The sequence below is a fragment of the Lethenteron reissneri genome, unplaced genomic scaffold (assembly GCF_015708825.2).
Source record: "Lethenteron reissneri isolate LAM-NWPU_2019-01 unplaced genomic scaffold, ASM1570882v1 scaffold_124, whole genome shotgun sequence".
NCBI lineage: Eukaryota > Metazoa > Chordata > Hyperoartia > Petromyzontiformes > Petromyzontidae > Lethenteron > Lethenteron reissneri.
In genome coordinates, this window is record NW_026890937.1 from 434,761 (window position 1) to 458,659 (window position 23,899).

Sequence of the window (23,899 nt, forward strand, 5' to 3'; positions counted from 1 at the left end):
GTATTTCTTCATTAAAAGCTTATATAATTTTACATCTGGTAGACTTAATTGAAAACGACATTTCGTGTAAATTTCCTTTCGTCGTTAAGTAGATGGCCTTGCCGGGGATTTGGTTCCATGCGGAGTTTAACCTTTTCGGGATTGCGGGATCGAAATAAGGCAGCACAGAGTTGGCTGTGCGAGAAGACCGCCGTCCGTAGATCGATTCCAACATGATCGAACGTCTGTCCCTGCGCCTCCGTCGTTCATACAGGGGGTGCGTATGTTTGCAGCGCCCCCTGCATGAAAACGACGGAAAGTGCAGCGTTCGTCATAGGTAGATGAAGTTGTGTGCTTATATAAGAGTATAGCCAGTGGGTTTCAAAGTACCTTTGTCTTACAGAAATCAATTTCGCGTGAGCCCACCGCATTAAAACAATGCTCAGCTGAGCGGGGCAAGTCACAGTGGGGGGGGGGGGGGGGCACCTTATATATGTCACGTGCCGTAGCTTACGTGACTTCTGCCGCAAAAATGTCTAGATGTTTTCGCCTGAGGACGACCGCATGTTGTGATCGAAACGTCGCGATTTATTTTCTTTTTTCTACCTACGTGACTTTACGGAAAGAACCAATGAGTATGAAAGACGTCTCGTCTGCTGATCTTGTTCATATCTGTGTACATCGATATCCCACATTGCTTACATGTGTAGTGACATAAGAAGGGAGGGGCTGCTGGGGGCTCTGGGACCTGGGTGGGCCAGGCGCTTAAGCCTCTTGGCACCAGGCGTTGGGTTCTCAGGCGGGTCCAGACGCTTAAGCCTCTTGGCGCCGCCAACGGGGGGGGGGGGGGGGGGGGGGGCTGTGTGTGCTCTGTGGGATGTCTGGTGGCGCACACGGCTCCACGCCTCGTTGGACCAGGCATAAAAGGAGAGCTCCCTGGACGATCAGGGCCCAGTTGTAACTCAAGACCCAAGACCCACGACCAGCCATCTGAAGACCCTGGGATGCTGTGAGAGCCAGTGGTGGGACTCTGGAACTCCCGACTCGAGGACCAGAAATATTACTGGGAGTGGAGCCGAGGGGCAAGTGAGGGAGCTGAGGGAGGGAGAGCCAGTCAAACACAGCCAGGGGAGGGCTGGCAGCCTTAGGCCTGGGGGGCAAGTCCAGTCAATTAGCCCATTGAACCATTCACCAGCGCAGCCCAATGAGTGCCCACCGTCGCAGCTCAATCAGTGCTCACCAGCGCAGCCAAATCAGTGCTCGCCACCGCAGCCCAATCAGTGCCCACCACCGCAGCCCAATGAGTGCTCACCAGCGCAGCCCAATTAGTGCTCACCAGCGCAGCCCAATTAGTGCTCACAAGCTGCAGCCCAATTAGTGACCATGGGCCGGATAAATGTCCTCGGCGGGCCGCATGTGGCCCGCGGGCCGTAGTTTGAGGACCCCTGATCTAGGCTGTGTACCTAGGCTGTGTACCTAGGCTGTAACAGAGTATCAGGACTGTTGGAGTGTAGTGAGTTGGACTGTTGGAGTACTGTTGGAGTGTTGTATTATAATAAAGAAGTTACCTCTACAAGTGTCTCCGGAACCCGTTACACCTATCTAAAGCCTGAATCCCACCACCATCCAGCCCAGAAGAATTCCCTCATCAAAACACTACACCATAGGGCCCGTTGCATCTCCGACCAGCACCACCTAACAAGTGAGCGGGAGCACGTACACCAAGCCCTCAGGATGAATGGATATTCTGACCGTACAATCCGCGGGGGCTGATCCGCACCTTGCATTGTGAACAACTTTTCCATCTCGGCGTTCAGAAAACTTTGCTTATTATTATTGGCCAGGCATGACATCCGATGTCACTAGGGCGCTTCGGTCGTGCACCGAGTGTGCACAACACAAGTCACCCTGGCAGCGTTATGTTCCGCCCTTGCAATCAATTTCCGTCACGCGTGTCAATGAATTGGTCGCGTTGGATGTGTTAGGACCGTTCCCTGTCACGCCTCGTGGCAATAAATATCTCCTCGTCGGGGTTCAATATTTCTCCCGTTGGCCTGTGGCGTGGCCCTGGCCCTATCAATCTGCTGTATCCATTGTTGATGCCTTTGTGAACGGCTATATCATGGATAAGGGGGCGCCAGAAAAGTTGCTCACCGATCAGGGTAGAAATTTTTCATCTAAACTGTTGTGGGAGGTGTGTGCTGCTTTGGGGACCAGGAAGATTTTTACGTCCCCCTACCACCCTCAGACTGATGGTATGGTGGAGCGGTTAAATCGTACCTTGTCCGCTATGTTGTGCCAGACAGTCGATGAGCGACAGGCCGACTGGGATATCCAGATACCCAGCGTCCTCTGTGCCTACTGGATGGCGCCTCACGCTTCTACGGGATATTCCCCATTTTTCCTTGTGTATGGAAGGGAAAGCACGCCGCTGGTGGATGTCCAATTGGGCTCCCCAGTTGGACCTCTTAAATCGACTCTTCCCAATTACATTCAACAATCCCTTCGGCGGGTCTTGGAGGCGCATGAGGCTGCCAGGGTGAATGCCTCCAAGACTCAAGCTCGGAATGAGCGTTGCGCACGGCGGTCGAAATGGACATGCCATGGTAGGTTGGAGATGAAGCGTGGCTTCATTGCCCACAGGTGCCTATGGGCACCTCTGCTAAACTTCACAAGCCATGGCAGGGCCCTGTGACGATTGTGGAGGTTTTGCGGCCTCAGTGTGTTCGTGTTCGTTACGGTCGCCAGCGCTGGTTTGTCCACCCATCGCGGTTGAAACCGTTTGTTGCTCCTGTGCCGCCATCGTCATCTCCAAATCCCGGAATCCCGGTGCCTGACGTGGCCAACAGACCTGTCACCTCTGTTAGGGGTGATCTTCCGCAGCCTGTTCCTTTGCCATCCACAGCGCCCCTGAAGGTGACGGCGGGTCCAGAGGACATCGCCAATTCCCCGTGCCCATCTGCGGGGGATCAGGCCGGACCACCCATTGTTGGGCCACTACCTCCACCAGCCGATGTTCCTGTTTCGCCATTGGCGGATGGACCGGCTATGCGGACACGCTCTAAATAGTCGCAATTTTTTAAAGCCGTTCTTGGATTCGGGTTGCGTGTTCTGTCCGCTGTGGTGTGTTGCGTTGGGGGGGGGGGGGTCCAACATTCCGTTATATTTCTCTTTCCAGTTTTGTTTGGGTCACAGGGCTGATGGCGCTCTGTTGTGTTGCCCTTCCTTAGCCAGGACGGCTACATTTTTTTACACAAGGGGGGTGATGTAATGAGAGCGCCATTGCCTGGATTATCAGGGGGCATATATATTAATTCTACAGTCCATGCTTATCCATAGTGGGGTTTACATCTAGGTGAAAGGTGAGAGGCGGTTCCACCAGGGAAGCCTCTGGAATGTTCGGGAAGATTCCAGGAGGGGTGTGGCCAGAGGCAGGGCTTAGACCCGGATAGGGGGATATAAGCGGGACCCCGAGCAACGCAAAGGGTTGGTGCTGAAGAACTGAAGAGGAGCCATGCCACTGCTGCCCCGCCATCTCCATCCACCACGTGGCGGCTCGTCCAGCAGCACCATCAGCCGCTCCCTATAGTGCACCGTCAGCCAGCAGTGCGTTGGAGAGCGGGTGGGCGCCACGTGGCACGGGGCAGCGTAGCCACACGAGTGGACGGCCGCAAAGAGGAAGAGACGGAGACACATGGCTGTACCGAGCTTTTATTGAATGAACAACTCAGTTATAATTGTTTTTTTCACCCTTCTATCTGGCAACAAAACTGACACCTTTTTACAAGGAGACATGTTTGCATAGACCACAATACCTGCAGTCATAATGCAAACGAAAAACACAACTCTGATAATGTATGCACTGTCCTTGAAGTTGATTGGTTCCAATGGTGTAAACTCACAGTTACTTACCGTGTCGGAGACCACTCATTACACCTACGTGACTTTACCGAAAGAACAAAAGAGTAAGTTTATGAATGATAAACAATGAAGGCTTTCGCTGGTGGAGTAAAAAGGGGTAAATTGTTGAGAGAGATGGGTAAATTTGGATATTTCTGCTATGGACGGAGCTATTAATCTACGAGCCACCCATTACAACGCACGCAGTAATTCAGAATAAATAATTTATAATATCCACAGGCCGTGCGGATCCTGGGGGTTGTTTGCCAATACTTCACGACGCCAGCCAGTACGGGTTGGTGGTAGACGTGGGATCTTTAGACAGAGGTACAAATTGCAGTAAAACATTGGATTGTTGTGCTCTTCCGTCTTCAATTTACAACGGTGTCCAACCTACAGTGAGGGAAAACAGTATTTGATCCCCTGCTGATTTTGTACGTTTGCCCACTGACAAAGAAATGATCAGTCTATAGTTTTTATGGTAGGTTTATTTGAACAGTGAAAGACAGAATAACAACAACAAAATCCAGAAAAACCCATGTCAAAAATGTTATAAATTGATTTGCATTTTAATGAGGGAAATAAGTATTTGACCCCTCTGCAAAACATGACTTAGTACTTGGTGGCAAAACCCTTGTTGGCAATCACAGAGGTCAGACGTTTCTTGTAGTTTGCCACCAGGTTTGCACACATCTCAGGAGGCATTTTGTACAAAATCAGCAGGGGATCAAATACTTTTCTACCTTCACTGTGATAACTGAAAAATAACTGATTGACAGAGGCAAGGCACATAGATGGCCACACAGAAGGTTTAATGAACCCGCTTCATGTACAACATCTGACTAATTCTAGATTTTAAGCTTTCGTGACTGCAAGGATTCATATTCTTGGGTTTTTCGGTAAAGTCACGTAGGTAAATTTTTTTTTATAAAAGTAAAATAAAATAAAAATCACGACATCTGGCTACTTTGCACCCTCCGCTATTTTTGAGTTTCATAAATGTGATCCAGCAACCCCCCCCCCCCCCTCAAAAGGCTTCCACAAGATGGTGGTGAAGCCTCTTCAGTCTGTGCGCGTGTTCTACTGCCAATGCGCTGTGCTTTACGAATTAAAATCTTTATCGTTTTTTTAAAACATCTCAACACATCAATAACACTGCCATATAAAGAAATGCGTCTATACACAAAATACGCGACGTTTATAGCAATTGCCATTTGTCTTATACCCATCATGTATATGCTGTCAAGAAGCGCCATTGCCTGAAACATCACCAGTTACGCGTTTTCTATTATCTGGCAATAGTTGACGAATGTGTTGCGAGTTTGTTATCTTTGCTTCTGGATAACTGCCAACGCAGCGCCACTAAATGAAACATTTAAATCTACAAGTTAAATAAGAAGTTTGTTTTGCGTTGAGACTAACCCCAGAAATCAGAAACGGTTTTAATCGCCATGTAAGTTTGCACAGACAAGGAATTCACTATGGCTGGACGGTGCATACATTTAACAAGTATGAATCTTAAAAACTTATATAAAAGGTATACACTCTAACTATACTAACGTCACAAAGTTTAAGTAATACTTAAGGTCTAAAATCTATAAAATTATGAATAAGTAGACCTTATAAAATGCGAAATGTAAAATGTTAATTAGCCGTATTAAACAATCTTAAAATACAAAAATACAAATAAGATTACACGTTGTAAGTATGGAAAAGTGTAATTAAGTAGATAAAATGTTATAGTAAGTGTAACAGTCATTTTTCACGCAGTAGACTAGAAGTGGAATGATTGGGCAAAGACTGGCTCAACGCTCAGCAGCATTCCAAACATGAGCGCCTCATCTCTTGAACAGCGACAATGCGAATAGTTGAAGTACGAGTTATCATTCCATTGTGCACTTTAAACAAAAGCAAACTATTCACGTGACATGTTTCAGGCTTTTTGGGGACAAAATAAGGGTACGGTCTATCGTCTCAAAAGTAATCTAGACTGCCTGAAAACACAGATATAGTAAGTTCAGCATGCATAGTAACCATGCATCTTTGTTGATATTCCTTGAAGTCTGCCTGACATTTTTCAGATGTCCATGAATTTCCAGATGTTTTTTAAAATCTTTTATATTAAGTTCGCTTGCTTGCGTGCTTGCTTGCTTACGACCGTGCAAATCTTTCGGTCGTTTTTTAACCCACTTCCCGTGATCCAATCGAGCTGACATTTTGCACACAGACTCGTTGTGCGTGACAATTAATGTTCGTGAAATTTTTTTTCCAAAATTTTACACTTTTTAGGACAAAAATATTATATTTAATTACCAATTGCTTAATGGTGCCATGCAATCATCTGACCCATAGGTGGCAGCCGTCTGAAGCCAGAGGACGAGAGGACTCTAGCCGCCACGCATATAAAGGATTTATAGTGAAAAACTTTGTTTTTACGGGTTATACTTGTTGTTATCGTCTGTGTGAATGAGGTGCACTAAGCCCCATCAAATACTCCACGTGTGGCTGTCTGGGTTGGGCTGCGTGTTGACCGTCACGTCTCTCAAGCATTCTCCAGGTGCTAAAGTGGCCATTTACAGGCGTTCAATACGAAATACAAAAGTTACTTCTACTGTGACTCCTTAAGATGTCAGTAGTGTGTTCTTCAACGCGCAGCCAAACCGAAGACAATGCACTTGGATAGCGAGCGGATGTGACCACTTGAACGTTAAAATGAACGAAAATTGATTTCTCGCGATGAATACGATGTTTCGATTTAAAGCTTTCGTGACTGCAGGGATTCGTCTTCTTGGTTCTTTCGGTAAAGTCACGTAGAAGGGAAGTAATAAAATAAAACATAATAAGGCACCCTTTCCCCCCCCTTCCAACCCAGCTTAAATATAAGCTCCAAGCATGGTGCTGTTTCATTCAGACGCTGTCGCCTCGACAGACCTGGTTTTCACCTGAGGACGGCTGTTTGCATTGTGGCCGAAACGTCGTGAGAATTATTTTATTATGTTTTATTTTTATTATTTTATTACTTCCCTTCTACGTGACTTTACTGAAAGAACCAAGAAGATGAATACAATATGAGCATAAAAATACTATCCGGATTGGTGAAGTAGGGTCGAGGCCCATTTAATGATCAACTCATCAATAATGTTTCACGTGGCCAGATATTTAAATCACATCACCAGATTCGCCTTGACATATCTTCACCATGGACACTTAAATTTCGATGTAAAGCTTTCGTGACTGCAGGGATTCATCTTCTTGGTTCTTTCGGTAAAGTCGTCACGTAGAAGGGAAGTAATAAAATAATAAAAATAAAACATAATAAAATAATTCTCACGACGTTTCGGCCACAACGCAAGCAGCCGTCCTCAGGTGAAGAATGACCTGAGGACGGCTGCTTGCGTTGTGGCCGAAACGTCGTGAGAATTATTATATTATGTTTTATTTTTAAATCCTTTATATTAAGTTCGCTTGCTTGCTTAGGACCGTGCAAATCTTTCGGTCGTTTTTTAACCCACTTCCCGTGATCCAATCGAGCTGACATTTTCCACACAGACTCGTTGTGCGTGACAATTAATGTTCGTGAAATTTTTTTTCCAAAATTTTACATTTTTTAGGACAAAAATATTATATTTAATTACCAATTGCTTAATGGTGTAATGCAATCATCTGACCCATAGGTGGCAGCCATCTCAAGCCAGAGGACGAGAGGACTCGAGCCGCCACGCATATAAAGGATTTATAGTGACAAACTTTGTTTTTACGGGTTATACTTATTATTATTTTATTACTTCCCTTCTACGTGACTTCACCGAAATCACCAAAAAGATCATGGGCACTGTTAGCCACTCTCATCCCTTCATTGGCCTCCCGGAATGTCACTTCATTATCAGCGGTCCAGCCCCACGGTAGATGACGTCCGACTGCTCAGGCTGCCGGAGTTTCTCGGTCAAAGTGGGGAGTCTTTGTCTGCGGAAACCGAGCTCCCATGGAGAGGCTCTCACGATTCTGACCTCGTGCCGTTCACGGCCTACTCATCTCCTATTGGCCGCCTCATTAAGAGCTAAGGCGTCAAATACACTGGTCAACACACTTTTTCTGGCTTAAGGTATTCAAACGGGTTTAAGGTAAGTTTGGGGTGCTGATTCCAAATCTGGCATCAGTTTTTTTTCTATCACATCAGGCTTTTGAGATATCAAACATTGCATTTTCAATAAAAACTGCAGAAGAAAAATATCAAATAAATGTGGATATCTACATAAAATTATATTATAAACACACTATCCTAAAAATACAGCACCATATTTTAACACTAAAGCAGTCACTGACTCGCAACAACTTGCAATCATAAGTGACAGAGTTAATTTCAGGTAAAATCAATGAAAATGGGGTATGCCGATAGCATAAAAATGAGATGTGATAGAGCAAATCTGAGATCAGATTTGGAATTAGCACCCTGAAATTAGTCTAAAACAGCTGCAAAAGTCCAGGCCAGAAAAAAAGGTTTTTTTTGTTGACCAGTGATATCATCGCGACGCAGACGGCACCAGACTCTGAAGAATAAAAGTAACAATATAGAAAAGCATATTCTTAGGTTTTTTCGGTAAAGTCACGTAGGTAAAAAAAATTATAAAAGTAAAATACGCGTTTTCCGCATTCATTGACATGTTAATTTTTTATCTAACCCCCTCCATCTCTCTGCCCCCGCCCCCTCTGCCTATTTAAGGCCACTCAACAGAGACGATCTCCCTCTCTGTACCTGTGTTACTCTCTCTCTCTGTGTATCTTGGTGATGTCTGTCTGCTTATATGTCTGTCTATAGTTTTTCTGGTTGGAATTTTTTGTTGCTATTTCATTTATACCTGATGATGATTGCTTGTGTTGCAATCGAAACGTCGTGATTTTTATTTTATTTGACTTTTATTAATTTTAATTTTTTTACTTACGTGACTTTACCGAAAAACCTAAGAATATGAGTCCTTGCAGTCACGAAAGCTTCAAATCTAGAATTATAGAAAAGCAGTCACTACGACCCGTTATTACAGTGGTTCTTAACCTCCGGTGCGCGCATCCCCTGAGGGTGCGAGACATGGCCAAGATTTTTTTAAAGGTAAATAAAAAAGCAAATTAAACACAGAAATGTACAATTACCTTGTTACATCAAACCCCATTTTTTAATCGATCATTTATATGTTTTTCTCTTAATGTTATCAGGGTGCGTTTAGCCAGGTGAGTAGTCACAAGACCATGATCGATTCTCAGGCTCCACCTAACACATTGTCCTGCGGATGGGGCTGGTAGGAACGTTGGGTTGCTCGGTCAATGGCCAGGGTCAACGGCGGCGTGGTGTATTCCGCAAATATGGCCGACTGCGAGGGCGGGCACAAGCCGGCGTGAGTAGGTGAAACGTTGAGTTTTATAAGGGCACCACGGGGTGACCAGCCCCTCCCCACCCAGCCCCTCCCCACCCAGCCCCACCCCTTCCACCCCCACCCAGCCTCTCCCCATCCAGCCCCACCCCTCCCACCCAGCCCCACCCAGCCCCACTCTCCCCACCCAGTCCCTTCCCACCCTTCCCACCCAGCCCCTCCCCACCCAGCCCCTCCCCACCCTCCCCTCCCCACCCACCTCCTCCCTCCCCTCCCCACCCAGCCCCTCCCTCCCCTCCCCACCCAGCCCCTCCCTCCCCTCCCCACCCAGCCCCACCCTCCCCTCCCACCCAGCCCCACCCTCCCCGCTCCACCCAGCCCCACCCTGCCCACCTAGCCCCTCCCCACCCTCCCCTCTCCACCCAGCCCCACCCCTCCCATTTTTGGACGCACGACGGACGGACGGACACAATAATCCCCTGTGGGCTGGTGTAACCAGGAGGTTCCTACCAGTAAAAGAATCCTCACCACAGAAATGTTGACTGAGGGCATCGCTGAGAGCCGGGACCGGGAGGCAGTGGTCAGCTCCTCCAGCCTCGTCTCCCACCGTCGCCTTGTAGGAGCAGTAGAATGCACTCGTGAGTACTTGTCTCATTCTTCACCTGAAGACGGCTGTTTGCGTTGTAGCCGAAACGTCGTGAGAATTATTTTATTTTATTATGTTTTATTTTTATTATTTTATTACTTCCCTTCTACGTGACTTTACCGAAAGAACCAAGAAGATACTTTAATACTTATTTACGTGATTAAACTATTTTTTTTTGTTAAATAATATTTACCATCTGTGTGAGTTTAGTGTTCGCGATGCCATTTCATACTCTAATATAACAATAGTTTGTAAATCTGAAGCTAAATCTACAGCACAGTCACCAATGACTGCACAAAAATACCCGTCACATTGAATGTCGGCACTTAACTTGACTAAATTCCATTTCATTGAAGTAAAAACAAGTATAACCCGTAAAAACAAAGTTTTTCACTATAAATCCTTTATATGCGTGGCGGCTAGAGTCCTCTCGTCCTCTGGCTTGAGATGGCTGCCACCTATGGGTCAGATGTTTGCATTGCAGCATTAAGCAATTGGTAATTAAATATACATTTTTTGTTCTAAAAAGTGTAAAATTTTGGAAAAAATGTTTTCACGAACATTAATTGTCACGCACAACGAGTCTGTGTGGAAAATGTCAGTTCGATTGGATCACGGGAAGTGGGTTAAAACACGATCAAAAGATTTGCACGGTCCTAAGCACGCAAGCGAACTTAATATAAAGGATTTTTAAAAAACCCAACACCAGTTGGCTTTTGTGCAACGAACATTCTTCTCACATGGAGAGTGGATGGCAAAACTCTGCGTCTACTGTGCCGGTCGACCAGAGGTCTCCACTTTGTTGAAGGTGTCTCAGAGGTGCCTCTGTGAAGTCCACTTCCGTGGGTCGTTATCTAGCACAGAGCGGCCGCACTGCTCGACGAAGAGACCCAAGACTCTATTCCAGTGGCGGCTCCTGCAAAATCTCTCAGGGGGGGGGGGGCAAATGTCTGGATGATTGATAAGGATAAGGTCCACCCATGCAATGGATAAATTAACAGCTTAAGCATGTAAAGGCAACTTCACTTCTTTAATATTAATGAAAAATAAAGTGACTCTTACAATACATCTTGTTTGTTTCTATACTCACTATTATTACAATCCACTCAGTTTCTTTTATTAAAGATTCCACTAGGTGGCCACAAATTATATTGTTGACTGAAACGTGCTGACGTGTGATGACGTCAGCACGTTAGTGCGAGCCCTCCCGGAAGCCGTAGAGAATGCATTGGAGCGCCCGCCGTTCGAAAAAAAACATCTTTGAATGTAAGTCTATGGGAATCCGAACAGTGCTTCCGAGCTTTTTCCTCTCCAACGTACGTTCACTATGTAACAAAATGGACGAACTTCAGCTACTGATGGTGAAAAACAGAGACTTTATTTTATCTTCTATTTTATGCTTCACAGAGACATGGCTGTGTGATTTGATCCCAGACACTGCGTTACAACTGGCAGGCTTCCAACTCGTAAGATCGGATCGGGACATAGCACTCTCCGACAAGACGAAAGGCGGTGGTATATGTTTTTACATTAATAGTGGCTGGTGTGTAGATGTCACAGTGATTCTGCAACATTGTTCTCCGTTCTTTGAATCATTTTTTATAAACTGTAAACCATTCTACTCGCCTCGCGAGTTCGCGTCGTTCATTTTGGTCGGAGTATATTTGCCGCCGGGACCTCAGGTTAAAGAGGCCCAACGCATGCTCGCTGACCAGATTCTAAGTGTGGAGCGAGCAAATCCAGATTCGCTGGTTATTGTACTTGGCGACTTTAACAAAGGTAATCTCAGCCACGAACTCCCCAAATACAGACAATTCATTAAATGCCCTACCAGAGAAGGGAACACTCTGGATCACTGTTACACTACAGTCAGTATAGCCTACCACGCCGTCCCCAGAGCAGCACTGGGACACTCTGACCATGTCATGGTCCACCTAATTCCTGCATACAGGCAGAAACTAAAGCTCTGTAAACCTGCTGTGAGGACATTTAAACAGTGGACTAGTGAGGCTATAGAGGAATTGCGGGCGTGCTTGGACTGTACTGACTGGGATATGTTCACGACTGCTACCAATAGTCTGGATGAACTCACAGAGGCTGTGACGTCGTACATCAGCTTCTGTGAGGACTGCTGCATTCCAACACGCACCAGGGTGAACTTCAACAACAACAAGCCCTGGTTCTCAGCAAAGCTCAGAAGGTTGAGGTTGGAGAAGGAGGAAGCGTTTAGAAGTGGGGATAGAGACAGATTCAAGGAGTTGAAGAACAGGTTTAGCAAGTCGGTGAGAGAGGCTAAACGACTGTACTCAGAGAGACTAAAACACCAGTTCTCTGCTAACGACTCTGCTTCTGTCTGGAGAGGGCTCAGGCAGATCACCAACTACAAGCCCAGAGCCCCCCACACCACTAACGACTCCCGCCTAGCCAACGACCTGAACGAGTTCTACTGCAGATTTGAAAGACAATTGGACTGTCCTGAACTACCCCTTCCCACCCAAGAGGCCCCTATCCCACCCCACACTACAGGGACAACTATCTCCATTCAGGAGGGAGAAGTTAAAAAACTTTTCAAGAGGCAGAACCCACACAAAGCAGCTGGGCCGGACTCTGTCTCTCCAGCCACCCTCAGGCACTGCGCGGACCAGCTGTCTCCAGTGTTCACCAACATCTTTACCACCTCCATGGAGACATGTCATGTACCAGCCTGTCTCAAGTCCTCCATCATCATTCCAGTGCCCAAAAAGCCAAGGCCAACAGGATTAAATGATTACAGACCCATCGCCCTTACCTCCGTGGTAATAAAGTATTTTGAGCGCCTGGTCCTGGCACACCTCAAAGCCATCACAGACCCTCTACTGGACCCCCTTCAGTTTGCCTACAGAGCCAACAGGTCTGTGGATGACGCAGTTAACATGGCCCTCCACTTCACCCTACAGCATCTGGACTCCACAGCATCCTACGCCAGGATCCTGTTTGTGGACTTTAGCTCGGCTTTTAACACCATCATTCCTAGCCTGCTTCAGGACAAGCTCTCCCTGCTGAACGTGCCAGACTCCACCTGCAGATGGATCACAGACTTCCTGTCTGACAGGAAGCAGTGTGTCAAACTGGGATCACAAGTTTCTGCCGCCAGGTCAATCAGCACCGGATCTCCTCAGGGCTGCGTCCTTTCCCCTCTGCTGTTCACCCTGTACACCAACAGCTGCACCTCCAGTCACCCGTCCGTCAAACTCTTGAAGTTTGCGGACGACACCACCCTCATTGGGCTCATCTCTGATGGGGATGAGTCTGACTATAGGAGGGAAGCTGACAACCTGGTGACCTGGTGTAGCCAAAACAACCTGGAGCTTAATGCTCTTAAGACCGTGGAGATGGTTGTGGACTTTAGGAAGAATACAGCCCCACTCACCCCCATCACCCTGTGCGACTCCCCAGTCACCAATGTTGAGTCCTTCCGCTTCCTGGGCACTATTCTTTCCCAGGACCTCAAGTGGGAACTGAACATCAGCTCCCTTATCAAGAGAGCTCAACAGAGAATGTACTTCCTACGGCAGCTGAAGAAATTTAATCTGCCAAAGACAATGATGGTGTGCTTCTATACAGCTATCAATCAGTCCATCCTCACCTCCTCCATCACCGTCTGGTACGCTGCTGCAACTGCCAAGGACAAGAGCAGACTGCAGCGTATCATCCGCACTGCTGAGAAGGTGATTGGCTGTAATCTACCAACCCTTGAGGACCTGCACACTTTGAGGACCCTGAAGCGAGCGAGGAAGATTGCGGACGATTCCTCGTACCCTGGATACTCTCTGTTCCAGCTACTCCCCTCCGGCAGAAGGCTGCGGGTCCATCAAGACCAAAACCTCACGTCATAAAAACAGTTTTTCCCATCTGCTGTTGGCCTCCTCAACAAGGCCAAGGGCTTAAAATGACTTTTACACTTAAAATGACTGTTACACTTACTATAACATTTTATCTACATAATTACACCTTTCCATACTTACGTGTAATCTTATTTGTATTTTTGTATTTTAAGATTGTTTAATACGGCTAATTAACATTTTACATTCGCATTTTATAAGGTCTACTTATTCATAATTTTAAAGATTTTAGCCCTTTGGTATTACTTATACTTTGTAACGTTAGTATAGTTAGAGTGTATAACTTTTATATAAGTTAAGATTCCTACTTGTTCAATGTATGCACCGTCCCGCCATAGTGAATTCCTTGTTTGTGCAAACTTACATGGCGATTAAAACCGTTTCTGATTCTGATTCTGAACACTCTGGGCGATTCTCAGCCAGAGTGAAATCGCCCAAAACGAGGCGGTACTCCACAGAACGTGACATGACGCTGATTGGACTATATCCAGAGGCACAGTGACGGCTGAGATTGGTGGTGCGTCGCCCAATCGCCCTAATGAAGAAACCGCCCCTGCTCCATTCACTCATTAATGGCGTGACAACGACAGCACAAATGGGTTAATGTGAGTGGGGGAAATAGATAGCAATGGTGACGTCACCAAGCGGCGTGGTGACGTCGCCGAGCGGCGTGGTGACGTCGCCGAGCGGCGTGGTGACGTCGCCGAGCGGCGTGGTGACGTCGCCGAGCGGCGTTGTGACGTCGCCGAGCGGCGTGGTGACGTCACCGAGCGGCGTGGTGACGTCATGCGCGTTCAATAACCGCGCGTGCGTATGAATGTGAAACAACAACGCAGGTGAAATAAGCAGTGGGTGGGGGGTGCTGTGATTGAGTGGCACGGGGATCGCCAGTCTCGGTAAAGTTGAGAGACGGTGACATCCCCAGCAGTGGGTGACGGAGGCAGGTAGAGTTGGTGAGAGATTCACGCTGCAAGGAAAAGGCTCATTCAGACGCTGTCTTTCCGACAGACCTGTTCTTCACCTGAGGACGGCTGCTTGCGTTGTGGCCAAAACGTCGTGAGAATTGTATTTTATAATGTTTTATTTTATTATTTTATTATTTCCCTTCTACGTGATGACTTTACCGAAAGAACCAAGAAGATGATTCCCTGCAGTCACGAAAGCTTTAAATCGAAATTCCAGGATGGGTCACAGGAGTCTAGAGGCAAATTCCATATCGGATGCCACAATGACATTTAAGTAACCCGTCAGGTTGGGGGTAATTACACTGAGATGGAGTTACAGAACATCATGAGATATCTACAACTACACCAACTACTTTTATTTGACCAGGTAAAACCCACTCAGCTATGTAGCTCTTTTTCAGAAGCAACCTGGCATAAATTGTAGCACAATGAAGTGGCTTATCACGTGGAAATGTATTGTCGCCGAGTACTCTTAAACATTGTAGATTTGAAGACGGAAGCTTGTGTTGCCTCCGAAACGTCGTGATTTTTTTTATTTTATTTTACTTTTATTAATTTTAATTTTTAAAAAATCCTTTATATTAAGTTCACTTGCTTGCTTGCTTACGACCGTGCAAATCTTTCGGTCGTTTTTTAACCCACTTCCCGTGATCCAATCGAGCAAGCACGCAAGCAAGCAAGCAAGTGAACTTAATATAAAGGATAAAAAAAAAACGCATTTCTTTAAGTGTTTTTTTTCTTTTCACGTCGTTTTTTTAAAGTGTAGGTTCCTTTGATATATTATGTTAATTAAAGTAAAATCCCAACATGTGTGTACAGTAGCCGTGTGCATTGTGTTTGTGCACATATGATGCAGGTTCACATTCCAGGCAGTGTCTCATAATGTCAATAACGACAATGCATTTTTTAAAAGTATTTTCACTTCCTTCTTTACCGTCGCTATAAGAGAAAGGTCATGGTCAAGCGTCTCTCTGAGCAACACAGCGAACTGTCCGAGTGAAGCCAACCACCCTTGCCCTGAGCCTGTTTATTCCACTCCAATAACTCATTGCTCCCAGCATGCGCTGCTGCTCCATTGCAGTGTTCGTTAATGGGTCTCTACAATCACTACGAGACCTCCTTTACCAGTGGCAAAATATAGTAGTAGGTTTTTACCCTTTAAACTGGTACAAACTGACACCTTTATACAAGGCATCATGTTTGCAATAACCGCAACACAAGCAGTCAAAATGCAAAGAAAAAGAAACAACTTTGATAATGGTAATGATATGCACTGTCCTTGAAGTTGATTGGTCCACACCCGAGACAGCTTTTCTTAGAGCCTAGTCTCCATTGGTGTTGGACCAGATGACGCCAAAAGGCGGACAACTCAAAGACAGCGCACTATCAGAGTATTGAGAGCTCGGGTTAAGCATTTACACTGAGACCTCCTTTACCAGTGGCAAAATATAGTAGTAGGTTTTTACCCATTAAACTGGTACAAACTGACACTTTTATACAAGTCATCATGTTTGCAATAACCGCAACACAAGCAGTCAAAATGCAAACAAAAAGAAACAACTCTGATGATGATAATGATATATTTTGACTGCTTGTGTTGCGGTTATTGCAAACATGATGCCTTGTATAAAGGTGTCAGTTTGTACCAGTTTAAAGGGTCTCTACAAGTCTACGGGTTCCTCTGAGTGGGTATTGGAGACTCGTTCTGTTCTATGGGTCTCTTGTACGTGTGGGTGTCTACGTCAGTCTAGGTTGGTGGCTACTCGTAGCCTCTATACCCACAATATCTGGAACTATTCAGGCAACTTCACCTGTCACCTGCCTAATATATTGTTAGAACCTCATATTCTTAGGTTTTTTTCGGTAAAGTCACGTAGGTAAATTTTTTAAAATAAAAATAAAATAAAAATCACGACGTTTCGGAGGCAACACAAGCTTCCGTCTTCAGGTGGAACCATCACAGCACGACTGCTGTATCAAGTGAGAGAAATTCCAAGAAACAGTCCTTGTATATATACTGGTTGAGGGTGGGAGGAGCCAAGGTAGGCCTTGGATATTATTTTTGTGAGGTTCGGTGCGGCTGAAGCACGCTGTTAAGAATGAGCCTTTGTTGTGTAAACTAGGTGTTGAGTGAGTGAGTGGGTGAGTAGGTGAGTGAGTGAGTGGGTGAGTAGATGAGTGGGTGAGTAGGTGAGTGAGTGAGTGGGTGAGTAGATGAGTTGGTGGGTGAGTGAGTGAGTGGGTGAGTGAGTGAGTGGGTGAGTAGGTGAGTGAGTGAGTGGGTGAGTAGATGAGTTGGTGGGTGAGTGAGTGAGTGAGTGGGTGAGTGAGTGAGTGGGTGAGTGAGTGAGTGGGTGGGTGAGTAGGTGAGTGAGTGAGTGGGTGAGTAGATGACTGGGTGAGTGAGTGAGTGGGTGGGTGAGTGAGTGCGGATGAAGCACGCTGTTAGGAATGAGCCTTTGTTGTGTAAACTAGTTGCGGATGATGTTAGAACCTCCCTCATCAACTCTGCCTCGGTAACCCCCTTGATTTATTTCTGATCGCCAATAGGTGGGTACATTCTAGATTTGAAGCTTTCGTGACTGCAAGGATTCATACTCTTAGGTTTTTTCGGTAAAGTCACGTAGGTAAAAAATAAAATTACCAAAAGTAGTAATAGAAATAAAATAAAATAAAAAAAATATTTTATTATTTTATTTTATTTATATTATAGAAATAATATAAAATGTACATTTTTTTAAATTTATATTATAGAAATAAAATAAAATGTACATTTATTTTATTATTTTATATTATTACTTTCAGTAATACCTACGTGACTTTACCGAAAAAAACCTAAGAGTATAGTTGGGTACATGAATAGGCATTCAAAGTTGAACCTGTCGAGAACTGTAGAGACCAGAATGTGTCTAATCTGCAAGCTTAAACTGGTGCAGGAGTCTGACAGCAGCAGGCGATGATTGCAGCTGCACAATTGAGATAACATCTCGCCAAGGTGGTAGCCAGGTTGCTTCTGACAAAGAGCCACACAGCACAGTGAGCCTTACCTGGTAACATTCAAAAGAGTTTGTGTTGTTGTAGATATCTCAGGTCCGGGTAATTCCCCCAATGCACCAACTTGCTTTAATGTCATCGTGGCATCTGAGATGGAATTTGTCTGCAGACCTTACTTAGTAAATAAAAAATTGTATAAATTTGCGGTGTCATTTTTGGAATTTGGATAGTGACACTCGTCCGAGGATGGTGAACGTCTACTGTGCAGTAGACAGAGCAGTGGCGGTGACAGCACCCGCAGTCGTGGAACTGCAGAAACGAAGTGGCAAGCACTGCCACAAGGCCACCTCGATGCTCCAAAACGTGGGCCAATCGAACTTTATCCTACTTTTCGATTTAAAGATTTCGTGACTGCATGGATTCATCTTTTTGGTTCTTTCCACGACCCAATGGGAGAGAAAGACGAAAACTTTAAATACAAAGCAGCCGTAAGTCGAACAAGGTAACATCTCATAGCCACGGTCGGTGGTACCCAATCGATAGCTCTGTCTTAGCATAGACACCAACTTGTGCGCTGAGCTCTGCAAGGACGAGTTTATCTCTCGATACTCATCTCATGAATGAGCCACCGCAGCTGAGCCTCACCGATTTATATTAACACTCATTTTATAAAAAGAATATATTTGTTAAAATATTAGATTCCTTTGATGCATTTTGTTCACGTCAGGGTGTGTAGAGTAGCCTAGTTCATACTCTTAGTTTTTTCGGTAAAGTCACGTAGGTAAAAAATAAAATTAAAATAATAAAAATCACGACGTTTCGGAGGCAACACAAGTCTCCGTCATCAGGTGGGACCGTCACAGCCAGATTTTCTACGTGACTTTACCGAAAAATCTAAGAGTATGAATCCTTGCAGTCACGAAAGCTTCAAATCTATAATAGCCTAGTTCACTCTAGATTTTAAGCTTTCGTGACTGCAAGGATTCATATTCTTAGGTTTTTTCGGTAAAGTCACCATGTAGGTAAAAAAAAATTAAATTTATAAAAGTAAAATAAAAAATAAAATAAAAATCACGACGTTTCGGAGGCAACACAAGCTTCCGTCTTCAGGTGGAACTGTCACAGCACGATAGCTGTATCAAGCTATCGTGCTGTTACTTTAATTATTTTTAATTTAACTTTTATTTAACTTTTATGAATTTTTATTGTTTTGCCTAGTTCACCTTGAGGCTGATGTTTGTGCACCTTGGGCGCGGGTTCACATTCCGGGCATTGTGTCTCGTCATGTCAGTGACGACAATGAAAATATTTAAAGTATTTTACTTCCTTCTTCACCGTCGATATAAGAGAGAGAGAGGTCCTGGTCCAGCGTCTCTCTGAGCCATACAGCGAGCGATCCCAGCAGAGCCCATGAGCCATGGCGAGCGCGACTCCCAGTGAGAGTGTGGACAGTGAGCTGCGCTGCTCCATCTGCCTGGGCACGTTCGTCTGCCCCTCCACGCTGAGCTGCGGACACTCGTTCTGCCTGTGGTGCCTGGAGGCCGCCTGGGAGACGGCGAGCAGCTTCAGCTGCCCGCAGTGCCGAGCGACCTTCCCTGTGCGACCCCAGCTGAGGAGGAACGTGGCCCTCGCCAACCTGGCCGAGCAGCTCAGAGTTGGAGACGGGATGGCCACGGCCGTCGTGTGTGACAACTGCAGTGATGGCCACACTCCTGCAGTGAAGACCTGCCTGAAATGCGAGATGTCCTTCTGTGCGACGCACTTGAAGCCTCACTTGGAGAATCCCAGGTTGAGAGGCCACGCTGTGGTGGAGCCCAATGCGAGATTGGACAAGAGAAGATGCCCTAATCACAGCAGGGAGCTGGAGTTCTACTGCACAGTAGACAGCGGCCTGCTCTGCTCAGCTTGCACTATCGCAGGTGAACACACAGGGCACGAGGTGCTGACGCTGCAGGACGAGCACGAGACACGGAAGGTGAGGCCCTCAGAGCGAGAAACCGTAACACGATCTTATTCTTAGGTTTTTTCGGTAAAGTCACGTAGGTAAAACATCAAAAATAATAAAAATAACGACGTTTCGGAGGCAACACAAGTCTCCGTCATCAGGTGGGACACACGATCTCACCAATTCTCTCACTCAGCTGCACATCTGATGACAACAAAAAACTATCGTGTGTTCATGTTCTCCATTTTGAATCTCACTCTGCCTTTGCATTTCAGGAAAGTGCCTCAGAATGTATTGAATCCTAGGGTTTCATTAAACACTAGCAGGAAGTACCCGAACAAGTAAACCCGTAAAAACAAAGTTTTTCACTCTAAATCCTTTATATGCGTGGCGGCTAGAGTTCTCTCGTCCTCTGGCTTGAGATGGCTGCAATCTATGGGTCAGATGATTGTCTGCCAGTATTAAGCAATTGGTAATAAAATATTTAATTAGTTTTCCCTAAACAGTGTAACATTTTGGAGAAAAAAAATTCACGAAAATTAATTGTCACACACAACGAGTCTGTGTGGAAAATGTCAGCTCAATTGGATCACGGGAAGTGGGTTAAAAAACGAGCGAAAGATTTGCACGGGTTAAGCAAGCAAGCGAACTTAATATAAAGGATTTAAAAATATATTCGCCTGTGGAGGACGCGGGGATCGGTCCCGCGACCTTTGGCATGGGAAGCGAGGGCGCTACCAACTGCGCTACTCCGCCACGGCCTGTGGAGGGGTTACGCTCTGGGCTCTTACACTCTGACGTTCAGCCAAAGCCATGAATGCGTTCTATTTGAATATATGTAAAATACATTTTTTTTGCCTAAAAAGTGTAACATTTTGGGAATATTTTTTCACGAACATTAATTGTCTGGCACAACGAGTCTGTGTGGAAAATGTCAGCTCGATTGGATCACGGGAAGTGGGTTAAAAAACGACCGAAAGATTTGCACGGTCCTAAGCAAGCAAGCAAGCACGCGAACTTAATATAAAGGATTTAAAAAGGAATAGCGCTTGCTGACCGCGGGGCTTACGGTGTGGTGCCTGGCTATTTTTTTTTACGTTAACCCCACATTCCGTCTTCAGTTGGAACCGTTACAGCCAAACTTTGGCTGTAACGGTTCCACCTGAAGACGGAAGCTTGTTTTGCCTCCGAAACGTCGTGATTGAATTTAGTTGTTTTCATTTATTTTATTTTTTACCTACGTGACTTTACCGAAAAAAAACAGAGTATGTTAACCCCACCGTTGGAGTGCCAAGCGCGCGACCACACACGAACCCACAATTTTTTACTTTTATATAGATAGATAGACAATTGCTGTATAAAGTAATTAAGTGGGCAGATATTTGAGACTGATATCACAGCCAGCCGAGAAACAATTCTAGTAGATGTATCTTCTAAACGAGACAGCTGTGGTCATCTGGTCGAACACCATATGAGACTAGGCTCCAAAGAAAGCTGTCTCTGGTGTGGACCAATCAGTTTCAAAGACAATGCATACATTATCAGAGTTGTGTTTTTTGTTTGCATTTGACTGCAAGTATTGTGGTTAATGTAAGCATGATTCCTTGCAAAAGGTGTCAATTTTGTTGCCAGAAAAAAGGGGAAACCCCTATTAGTATATTTTGGTACTGGCAAAGGAGGTCCCATGATATTAGTATTAGAGACAGCTGTGGTCACGTGGGCCCGTGTGTCCGAGACGGTAGGGACACCAAGCCAGCACGGCTCCCACTGGCTGCTGCTACAACGAGGCATCAGCTTGCCCCCTCCCCGTGCCCACCGCTTCAGTCGCCGCACAGAGGCAGCATGGAGATGAAAGCCTTCACTGTGGAGGGGTCCATCTTCTTGGTTCTTTCGGTAAAGTCATCACGTAGAAGGGAAATAATGAAATAATAAAATTAATTCTTCTTTTGTTCTTTCGGTTAAGTCACGTCTAAAGATAAAATAATAAATTAAAATATTATTTTATCTTTAGACGTGACTTAACCGAAAGAACCAAAGAATAATTCCTGCAGTCACGAAAGCTCCAAAATTAAGATTAATAAAAATAAAACATAATAAGATAATTCTCACGACGTTTCGGCCACAACGCAAGCAGCCGTCCTCAGGTGAAGAACAGGTCTGTTGAGAAGACAGCGTCTGAATGATACACCACCAGGCTTGGCAGCGTATATTTAAGCTGCTGGGTTGGAGGGGGAAGAGCGCCTTGACAAAATAATTTGCATACCGAAAGAACCAAGAAGATATCTCTCTTCTTGGTTCTTTCGGTAAAGTCACGTAGAAGGGAAATAATAAAATAATAAAAATAAAACATAATAAAATACAATTCTCACGACGTTTCGGCCACAACGCAAGCAGCCGTCCTCAGGCGAAGACCAGGTCTGTCGGAAAGACAGCGTCTGAATGAGCACCACCAAGCTTGGCAGCGTATATACTTAAATATATACTTAAATATACGCTGCCAAGCTTGGTGGTGTTCAGAAGAACGGGGCTGTCGGAAAGACAGCGTCTGAATGAGCACCACCAGGCTTGGCAGCGTATATTTAAGCTGCTGGGTTAGAAGGAGGAAGAGCGCCTTGACAAAATAATTTGCATATCAAGAGGAATTTAGCATATTTATGGGAAATGTGGAGGGGTCGTTGTGGAGGGAAGGGCGCTGTGAGGGGTGTCTCAGGGGGCTGGAGTCTCCCCCTGGTGACGTCTCGTCTCTCACTACAGACGCGCATAGGGGAGGAGACGCGAGCGGTGGAGGAGAAGAGGAAGAAGGCGGAGGAGTCCGTGAAGCGGATGGAGGCCGCACGCAAGGGGGCGCAGGTACCGTGTCCGGGTCTCGCTCTTTGGCCCCCGTGACCTCCACCCGGCACGGAAGTCGTGAAGGTCAAAATGTTATTCAAGTAAACTTTTGCGCAAGCAGCTGCAGCTTCATAACTTTGATGCCTCTCATACTCTGATGGTGCATTGTCTTTGAGTTGTGCGCCTTTTGGCATCATCTGGTCCAACCCATGTGAGACTAGGCTCTAAGGAAAGCTGTCTCGGGTGTGGACCAATCAACTTCAAGGACAGTGCATACATTATCAGAGTTATGTTTTTTGTTTGCATTACGACTGCAGGTATTGTGGTCTATGTAAACATGACTCCTTGTAAAAAGGTGTCAGTTTTGTTGCCAGATAGAAGGGTAAAAAACAATTATAATTTGATGCCTCTTCTTGATTCTTTCGGTAAAGTCACGTAGAAGGGAAGTAATGAAATAATAAAAATAAAACATAATAAAATAATTGTCCTGAGGACGGCTGCTTGCGTTGTGGTCGAAACGTCGTGAGAATTATGTTATTATGTTTTATTTTTATTATTTTATTATTTCCCTTCTACGTGACTTTACCGAAAGAACCAAGAAGATTAATCTCTGCAGTCACGAAAGCTTTAAATCGAAACTTTGATGCCTCTTAACTATATCATTTACTTTGGAACTCAACATTAACTACAAGGGGATTGCACGTTTACGATAACCGCATTGGCGAGTCTGACACGAGGTCGGCTTACTCGGCATTGCGTCTTCCACTCCTGTAGCAAAACAAACACGTTCCTTCGGAGTGGGCAGGTAGGAACTTGGTTGGACAGCGCATTCGTGCACGACAGACAGACAAATAATCCCTGGTGGGCAAGTGTGGAACCTGTTGTTCCTCTACCTGTGTACAAGCTTACGTGACTTGAGGTAGTCAGGCAGACAGCCCCCTCCACTATCGGCCCCTCCCCCTCCCTTAGGCCCCTCCCCTGACCCCCCCTCCCCTAGGCCCCTCCCCCGACCCCCCCATATCCTTAGGCCCCTCCCCTGAACCCCCCCCTCCCTTAGGCCCCTCCCCTTACCCCCCCTCCGTTAGGCCCCTCCCCTTACCCCCCCTCCCTTAGGCCCCGCCCCCGACCCCCCCCTCCCTTAGGCCCCTCCCCTTACCCCCCCTCCCTTAGGCCCCTCCCCTTACCCCCCCCCTCCGTTAGGCCCCTCCCCCGACCCCCCCCCCCCTCCCTTAGGCCCCTCCCCTTACCCCCCCTCCATTAGGCCCTTCCCCTTACCCCCCCCTCCCTTAGGCCCCTCCCCCGACCCCCCCCTCCCTTAGGCCCCTCCCCCCTTAGGCCCCTCCCCTGACCCCCCCATATCCTCAGGCCCCTCCCCTGACCCCCCTTCACTTAGGCCC

General features: G+C 46.1%; 1 protein-coding gene across 1 annotated transcript; it reads left to right on the top strand.

Moving 5' to 3' along the window:
- Positions 1-19,091: 19,091 nt before the first annotated feature.
- LOC133361790 (E3 ubiquitin/ISG15 ligase TRIM25-like) lies at positions 19,092-22,530 on the top strand (the record flags this gene model as incomplete). The annotated part of the gene is made up of 2 exons (XM_061580786.1): positions 19,092-19,703; positions 22,428-22,530. Coding segments are annotated over exons 1-2 (661 nt in total), but the record flags the coding sequence as incomplete, so codon positions are not given.
- Between the last annotated feature and the right edge of the window lie 1,369 nt (positions 22,531-23,899).